The following is a 10,000-nucleotide window of genomic DNA, read 5'->3' as shown; positions in this document are numbered from 1 at the left end:
AATTCTACTGCAATCAATTCACATTCTGTGTTGCTGTATTTTACGCAGACTTTTCCTTGATTTATGTCTTTTCCATATATTGCGGTTCCCCCTTGATTCCTATTTGTTCTGTCTGATCTATAGGTTTGGAAGACCTTTATCTGGTAATCACTGCCAATCTCTTGGGAATACCATGTTTCACTTCTATTTAATATATCTATTTTTTCAATTTGGGTTAGTTCTTCCAAGAACTCCTTGTGAAGCCAGATGAGCGTTTGTTGAACTAATCTCTCTTTGGGAGTGCGAAGAGTATTCCCAAACCATATCCATCTACACCTCATCATGATCTCGTCCCCATATGGCACTCGAGTAATCTCTCTTATAGTCTCATTTCTAATACTGTCCTACCATTTAACTCCCAATATCCTTCTGAGGCCTTTGTTCTCTGTTTCATTGTTATACCATGACTCATGTCCATAGAGTAACACCGACCTCACTTAATTGATCTATAGTCTGTTTTTTATATGTAATTTCAGGCGATTTGATTTCCAAATTTGACTTAACCTAGCCATTGTTTGATTTGCTTTTTTCAATCGTTCACTAAACTCTAATTCTAAAGACCCTGTATTGGAGATCATAGTTCCTAAATACTTAAATGATTCTACTTCATTAATCCTTTCTCCTTCCAATGATATATATGTGTTCGTGTATGTGTGAGTAAATACACACACACACACACACACATATATATATATATATATATATATATATATATATATATATATATATATATATATATATATATATATATATTTATATATATATATATATATATATACATACACATACACATATATATATATAGATACATATATATACATACATATATATATAAATATATATATATATATATATATATATACATACATATATATATACATACATACATACACGCATACACACACACACACACATATATATATATATATATATATATATATACTGTATATATAATGAAAAAAAATATAGTTTAGTGCATTTACTTTAAGATATGAAGAATCCTTTCGGCAACACTTCACTTGACTTAAGCGTATCTCAAAACCCTTTCCTTTGCCTTTAAGCCCTTAACAATCGGATCCTAATCTCCTTAAATGCCCCTATAAAGGGATTGAAGCGCCTCCTGTACTCGAGAATATAAAATCTCAGCAGCTGATAGCGCTGCCATAGACTTACGTCATCAGCAATGCATTTTCTGAATATTTTATTTCAGTTATAAATTTTCTGATTGATTTGCAATGTTTCGCTTTATTGAACCATGATGGTAATACTGTAGCAAGTTTATTATTATTATTATTATTATTATTATTATTATTATTATTATTATTATTATTATTATTATTATTATCAGTAGTAGTAGTAGTAGTAGTAGTAGTAGTAGTAGTAGTAGTAGTAGCTAAACTACAACCCTGGTATGAATGCAGGGTTCTATAAGCCAAAGGGTTCCAACAGGGACAAATAGCCCAGTGATGAAAGGAAATAAGGAAATAAATAAACTATACGAAAAGTGACGAGTAAATAAAATATAAAATATCTCAAGATCAGTAACAACGCTAAAATAGATTTTTCATATAAAAAACTATGAAGAGAGACTTATGTCAACCTACTCACAATAAAAAAAAAATATTTCATTATAATGACATTAATAATGATAATGATCTTCACAGAACTACTGCAACTTTATAAAAGTTGGTCTCTGTCCGAAACTCTACATTGAAAATGCTCACCACCCAAAAACTGCAGGTATTAAAAGTTTAAAGGCCACTCATGAATGTCAGAGGCAAGGAATAGTGACATTGCCCTATCAAGCAGAACAAAGCCCTTGAGACTGACCATATATACATATGATCAGTGCCCAAGACCCTTCTCCATCCAAACTATGACCAAGGAACGTCAGGCAATGGCTGCTGATATCTCAGCAGATAGACCTATAGACTCCCCCAAGCCACCAATCAATAGCTCACAAGGACTTAGAGCGGGACTCGAACCCCAGTCTGGCAATCACCAGTCCGGGATGTTACCATATAGGCCACCACAACCCTCTATGAGTCTTTATTAAGAACAGAAAAGCTTGTTTAAGCATGATCTAGTATTCTATTTTAAATTCTAGGGAAAAAACTTTAAAGTATTAAATCCGCTTAAAAGGGAAATTTCTTAGTAAAGCTTAGTAGGGTAGACTCAGACACGCTATTCTATCTTGTATTTCCTCTTGTTTTTTTTTTTTTTTTTTTTTTTTTTTAAGTTTTTATAGTTTATATATGAAAGATCTAATTCAATGTTGTTACCCTTCGTAAAATATTTAATTTTCATTACTCATTACTTCTTTTGTGGTTTATTTATTTCCTTGTTTCCTTTCCTCTTCGGCCTATTATTCCTGTGGATCCCTTGGGCTTATAGCATCCTACTTTTTCAACTAGAGTCGTAGGTTAACTTGTATCAATAATAATAATAATAATAATAATAATAATAATAATAGCAAATTTTTAGAAAATAATGGGAATTTAAAGATATCGAAAATACGTGTAATTTTTTTTCTACTTGATAACTAAAGTAGGCAACAGAAAACGGGAATATGTCACTGATATAACTCAAAGGTTTCGGGCTTTTGCAGCAAGAGATTTTCAAGTTTCGTGGTCAGCGAATCTTAATTTTCAAAGAAATTAATAAAATAATTCTAAATAGTTTTCAAATAACAGATTCCTGGATCCTATTGATAGTGTTGCTTTTGTTTATATCTTTATAAATTGCTTCCGGAATTTGAAATAAAACATGCAATAGAGAAAACAATCTTTTAGGCCTATACCTGAGTCTGGCCACATTATATAATCAACTGCTTCTGAAAGAACACACATGTTGATATAAAAAGACAACTAAACAACTATATACCTGAATGTTGAAATGTCGCAAGGTTCAGCTGTTAGATACTAACAAAGAGGCGAGGTGAATGTAAGTGACATTATTCAACAAGATAACGAACTTATAGACAAAGAGTTGAGGGCAACAATGGTACAAAAATTCAAACAATGTCAAACATGCAATGGCAAGCTTAAACAGGTTGTTCTATCATTAGTGTGGGAGTGAACGATAAAAACAAGCAATGAATAAAGTTACTTCCATTCACCTCGCCTCTCTCTAGTACCTAACAGCTACCTTGCGACATTATTCAACAAGATAACGAGCTTATATACAAACAGTTGAGGGCAACAACGGCAGAAAAATTCAAACAATATGAAACGTACGATGGCAATCTTCAACAGGTTGTTCTATTATTAGAGAGAGAGAGAGAGAGAGAGAGAGAGAGAGAGAGAGAGAGAGAGAGAGAGAGAGAGAGAGAGAGAGAGAGAGAGAGGAGAGAGGAATAAAGTTAATTCCATTCACCTCGCCTCTCTCTAATACCTAACAGCTACCTTGCGACATTATTCAACAAGATAACGAGCTTATATACAAACAGTTGAGGGCAACAACGGCAGAAAAATTCAAACAATATGAAACGTACGATGGCAAGCTTATACAGGTTTTTCTATTATCAATGTGGGAGAGAACGAGAGATAAAAACACAATAGCATTACGGTGTATGAGGATGTATGAAACACCTGCGGTACAGAAAGCTCCGCAACTGCAGCATAAGACTATTAGGGAACACTAAACTTGAAATAGTCCACCTCAAGGAGCCAATTCGACTTGAGGGGAATGCTTGCTATATAAAAAAATAAATCAGCTATAGTCAATTTCTTTTAGCGATGCAGATTTGCACCGACTCGCAGCGATGCCCTTTTAGCTCGGAAAAGTTTCCTGATCGCTGATTGGTTGGACGAGATAATTCCGACCAATCAGCGATCAGGAAAATTTTCCGAGCTAAAAGGGCACCGCTGCGAGTCGGTGCAAATCTGCATCGCTAAAAGAAATGGACTATAGATCCTAGAGGTTTGCAACTTACCACCTCTTGTTATTTGCATTCTTTAAGACAAGAGACAAAAGAGATAGTAAGGCAGGATGATGGCTAGAGTCTTGCCACATCACACATCGCTCGCTTGCGACAACAACGTCATAACTCAAAAAACTGTATTTTTGAGTTATCCATATAGACATATTCATCTTCAAATGCTGATTTTTTTGGTAAAAGTGTCATAATTGTAGCTAAAAAATTGATCGCAAGAGGCGCTAAAAGTCCTATCGACATACATTAATATGAGAGTGTTTTAATTGATTAAAATGGCTCATTTTTGAGTTATGATGACGTTGTCGCAAACGAGCGATATGTGGTAATGTTAACAAACTCTTATTCTATCTATTACCAACAAATCGGTCAAGGGGGGCTCATCATGCAAGGGTTGCACGTTCACACCTTTCGCAATTGGAAATTATTAAACCTAAAGCATTCCATTACTAAAACTGTGAAGAAAATGCGGTAAGGTAAGATGTCAGACCTTTTATATTTATAAAACAAAAAATTTAAAGAGGTTCATTTCCAATATACCAAAAGAAATTTTGAATGATATAATTAATAAACAAGCCTAATGGTGCCCTTTCCAATCAAGTATCATGGTGTAAGGCTTGCAACTTCACATCTTTTGTAAGTGACAGGCTAGTGGGTCTCAAGCTATCAGCTATAAGAAATATCTTTAAACTTCAACATCTGAATTGAAGTCTATAAAGAGATGAATTTTAGACAAAAATATCAATAATCTAAAAACAAAAATACTGTTAGAATCCTTCGACTTACCGAGGGCATGAAGCCATACTGACAAATGAGTCCCAAGATAGGTCCTACGGGCCTAACGACGATCTGTCTCACAATTTGGAGGTCGAGTGTAGCGCCCATGAAGAAGTAGAGGAAAGCCTGAATCACGGCACCGCCGTATCCGAAGGCGTCCGTCAAGGATTGGCCTTTCAAAAAGACCTTTTGTTCTTTCTCGATTGTGTCAATGGTCTATGGAGAGAGAAAGCCCATGAAAATTATTATAAATTAAATTATAATAATTAAAAATAACTAAAGAATATCTAAAAAAAAAAAAACTTAAAAACTATAATACAGTATTATTATTATTATTATTATTATTATTATTATTATTATTATTATTATTATTACCAACCAAGCCACAACCCTAGTTGGAAAAGCAAGATGCTATAAGCCCAAAGGCTCCAATAGGGAAAAATAGCCCAGTGAGGAAAGGAAATAAGGAAACAAATTAATGATGAGATTATAATCATAAATAACTAAAGAATATTTAAAAAAAAAACTTGAAAACTATAATACAATATTATTATTATTATTATTATTATTATTATTATTACCAACCAAGCCACAACCCTAGTTGGAAAAGTAAGATGCTATAAGCCCAAAGGCTCCAATAGGGAAAAATAGCCCAGTGAGGAACGGAAATAAGGAAATAAATAAATGATGAGATCAAATTAACAATAAATCATTCTAAAAACAGTAACAACGTCAAAACAGATATGTCATATATCAGCTATAAAAAGACTCATGTCAGCCTGTTCAACATAAACACACTTGCTGAAACTTTGAACTTTTGAAGTTCTACTGATTTAAATGGCTAAGCCTCCGAAGAATTTGTCATCCTTTATGTATAACTGAAGAATTTAAACTTTGCGGTAACTAACATGTTTTATTCTGGTTAATGGGGAGACAATAGTAAGTATATTATAAGATTGATAATTGGTATTTGTTTATGACTTAATAGCATCCTTCTTTTCCAATTAGGGCTGTAGCTTAGATAATAATAATAATAATAATAATAGTAGTAGTAGTAGTAGTAGTAGTAGTAGTAGTAGTAGTAGTAGTAGTAGTAGTAGTAGTAGTAATAACTCTAAAATACTTAATTTCACGAAATGAGTGAATAATGTAGCCTGTGACAATAATAATTTGTGAAACTACTTATAAGATAATTGCGTGTGTAAACCAAACTACAATAAAATAAATAATTCCCAATATATAAGAGCGTAATTCAAACATTTCTTTATTCAAATTTCACAAGTAATTTTATAAAAAAAAACAAAATATTATAAAAAGAACTACCTATAAAACAACCATTGGAATCCAAAGTGAAAAAAAATAATAATAAATTTTGAGAACCTAAAATAAAATACAAAAAAAAACATCAGAATTAAGAACATTTATCCCCAAACTCACTTTTTTTAATGGGAAAGCTTTGAAAAAAAATATTGAAAATCGAATTTAAAATAACGTTGAAGCCAAAATTAAAAACGAGACAAAGATATACTTCGAAAAAACCCGACACTATAATCAATTCATTTTACTAAGGCAGATTTGCACAGACTCGCAGGGGTGCCCTTTTAGCTCGAACAAGTTTCCTGATCGCTGATTGGTTGGACAAGATAATTATAACCAATCAGATAGCAGGAAACTTTTCCGAGCTGAAAGGGCACCGCTGTGAGTCAGTGCAAATGCGCCTCATTAAAAAAAATGAATATAGTCGATTTAATAGGTTATATAGGTTAGAAGAGCATGATGAAATAAAAAAATAATAATAAACAACGAAGTTAACTCACATTGTTATCTCTATCGAAGAAATGTAAATAAATTGTATTAAACCCAACGAATAAGGCTGTTATGTTGAATTCGCCATAAAGGGTGATATCTCCATCCAATAATGTTGCGTTAACTTCATTGGGCGTGTCTGCCGCGTAGGGCATCGGCTGGCTGAAGTAAGTCACCTCGGAGTTGAACTGTAGGCAGTGGAAGTTTGCAGCAATTACATGGCTTAGCAGGATTTAAATCATAGTTATTCGCTTAATATGTGCATGGTGGTAATTACAGTAAGGGGGGTAATAACATTACATAGCATATCATACGTATATGTAAGTACATGATATATACATAAAGAGAGAGAGAGAGAGAGAGAGAGAGAGAGAGAGAGAGAGAGAGAGAGAGAGAGAGAGAGAGAGAGAGAGATTATGATATGTAAAATGCCACTTTCTCTAAATAGAAAAGTATTTAATCAGATAGTCCTACCAGTATTAACTTATGCATCAGAAACTTGGGGCCTTACTAAAGCCTTAGAACATAGGCTAGTTACAACTCAAAGAGCTATGGAGAGAATAATGATGGGAATAACACTAAGGGATAGAAAAAGCAACATGGATACGAGAGCAAACTAAAGTAGACGATACTCTAACAACGTGTAAGAAAAAGAAATGGACATGGGCAGGGCATATGATGAGAATAGATAATACATGGGCATTAAGAATAACAGAATGGGTCCATAGAGATTACTAAAGAAGTAGGGGAAGAAAGAGAAGACGATGATTGACGAACTAAGAAAAGTTTGCGGATGTGGACTGGCACAGAATGGACATAAGCAGACGCAAGTGGAAGGATATATCTGAAGCCTCTGTAGTGGGTTAGTTACGGCTGATGATATATATATATATATATATATATATATATATATATAGAGAGAGAGAGAGAGAGAGAGAGAGAGAGAGAGAGAGAGAGAGAGAGAGAGAGAGAGAGAGAGAGAGAGAGAGAGAGAGAGAGGAGGTCAACATTCTCAAAAACATGGGTCAGAATAAACCTTGCTTCTCCAAACAAGAATAAAAATTATAAAATACAGTATCAACGAGAGAGAGAGAGAGAGAGAGAGAGAGAGAGGAGAGAGAGAGAGAGAGAGAGAGAGAGAGAGAGAGAGTACTCACGGTATTATTCGTGGTAACTTCCACCCGGTCGATCTCCCCAGTGAAATTGGTAAACCAAATCACCTTGATGGTTTCTCCCTCTGTCGCAGCAAAGACGGATTCCGGTTTAAATATAACATCCACGATTGATCCTCCTTCCTGCTTTAATATAAATACATTAAAGGTTTAAATGCCACCAGTGAGTAGCGGAGGCATGGATTAGGTTATTGCACTGGCCAAACAAATTAGGCTCTGGATGAACCAGGCTGTGGCAGATCAGTAGTTGAAACTGTAGCTCACTTGTTAAAACATTCTATTACGAGATCGATATCATGACTATAGTAGCTTTTAAATCTCTGTATTTTTATAGGATTCACTGGCCAAACAAATTGGGCTCTGGATGAACCAGGCTGTGGCAGCTCAGTAGTTGAAACTGTAGTTCACTTGCTAAAATATCGTATTTCGAGATCGATTTCATAAAGACTACAGTAGCTTTCAAATATCTGTATTTTTATAGGATTCAGATGGTTTTAATATTCTACATAAATAATAATCTCCATGGAATTCTATGGGGTAAAAATCTCTTGATTTTTCAACGAAATTTATGATTTTGATGAAGCATATCTATATTTTCTTTACAGAGAAATTACTAAATTATGATATAAATCATTGTGATTGAGTGTGGTTCGAAATTTTACAGTAATCAAAATAAAAATTCCAATAAGATTATAAAGCAAAATTGTTCTTTTAACTTGATAGTTCGTCCCAAATGCATAATAATATAATTTTCTCATAAAACTTTAATAAAATATTCAATATTAAATTTCTTAATAATTATGTATAACATTTTTACTCTAATATTAAAATTACTTTCACTACTATATTTACATCCTATTAAAAAAAATATTACGTAAATAAACGTAACATGCTTAGTTTTATAATAATGAAAAATTATACTACTTACCGCTGTACACATTGATATCAGAGGAACGAGGCATATCAACATGGCTGATAAGTTAAAAATGGAAGCTACCTTCGAGTTCATCTTAAGTTAATTTTTTTTTTTTGGGGGGTGTAAAGACCTTGGTACTGTATACTGGTTGCGTTTTCTGCCTCCGAATTTTAATGACGTCTAAGTTTCCTTGATTTTATTGGTGGAGGATTTGTTGTTAAATAGGACGAGTTGTCGATGCCACTGGAAAAAGAAAAGATATTATTATTATTATTATTATTATTATTATTATTATTACAGGCTAAGTTATAACCCGAGTTGGAAAAGCTGGATGCTATAAACCCAAGGGTTCCAACAAGGAAAAATAGCCCAGTGAGGAAAGGAAACAAGAAAATAAATAACTAAAAGAGAAGATTACACAATCAAAATCAAATATTCCCAAAACAGAAACATTAAATTGGATTTTTCATATATAAACTATAAAACTTCAAAAAATAAGAGGAAGAAAAAAAAAACCATAGAATAGCATGCTCGCGTATACCCTCAAGCAAGAGTAACCCAAAGACAGTGGAAGACCATGGTACAGAGGCTATGGCACTACCCAAGAATAGACAACAACGGTTTGATTTTGGAGTGTCCTTCTCCTAGAAGAGCTGCTTACCATAGCTAAGGAGTCTCTTCTACCTTTACCAAGAGGAGAGTGGCCACTGAACAAATTACATTGCAGTAGTTAACCCTTTGAGCGAAGAAGAATTGTTTAGTAATCAGTGTTGTCAGGTGTATGAGGACAGAAGAGAAGTGTAAAGAATAGGCCAGACTATTCGATGTATGTGTCTGCGAAGAAAAAATTACCCGTAACCAGAGGGATCCAATGTAGTACTGTCTGGCCAATCAAAGGACCCAATAATTCTCTGGGGGTAGTATCTCAACGAGTGGCTGGTATCCTGGTCAACCTACTAACTATGTCAATGATTGCGCCCAAGATCTACATTTTTTATGTTTAGATGAAATTTGGTACGACATTTTAAGCACAAAAATCAATAATTTCTTTTCAAGCATTAATATCAATCGAAATTGAAATTTTGGAAACTTTTTTTTCAGGTATTACCTTTTAAATGGGGTATCACCTAAATGGCAGTAAAAGTATTGAATGTAACGGTATTCTAAATTATATTAAATTGGAAAATATAATTCGTTGACCTTAATTTCCCCAGTTTTATTGACATTTCTCCATTTTACACCTCCGGGTCATATCCGTGTGCATATCGCATATCAGGGTTCCCCAGTTCCCAGAACATCACAAGCACGATGACGCGTTGATATTGACGTCACAAACAGTGTCGAAAAGTAATGGCT

General features: G+C 33.7%; 1 protein-coding gene across 1 annotated transcript in view; it reads right to left on the bottom strand.

Annotated features, from left to right (window-relative positions):
* LOC137656325 (ileal sodium/bile acid cotransporter-like) overlaps positions 1-10,000 on the bottom strand; it is a 34,524-nt gene that overhangs the window by 12,052 nt on the left and 12,472 nt on the right. The window contains exons 2-4 of the mRNA XM_068390498.1: positions 7,714-7,854; positions 6,568-6,744; positions 4,760-4,966 (exon numbers count right to left, since the gene is read on the bottom strand). Of these exons, the coding sequence (XP_068246599.1) occupies positions 4,760-4,966; positions 6,568-6,744; positions 7,714-7,854 (525 nt within the window). The remainder of the gene's footprint in view (positions 1-4,759; positions 4,967-6,567; positions 6,745-7,713; positions 7,855-10,000) is intronic.

The sequence above is a fragment of the Palaemon carinicauda genome, chromosome 17 (assembly GCF_036898095.1).
Source record: "Palaemon carinicauda isolate YSFRI2023 chromosome 17, ASM3689809v2, whole genome shotgun sequence".
NCBI classification, from domain to species: Eukaryota; Metazoa; Arthropoda; class Malacostraca; order Decapoda; family Palaemonidae; genus Palaemon; species Palaemon carinicauda.
Note: the sequence above shows the minus strand (reverse complement) of the source record. Positions and strands in the feature narration are given on the sequence as shown.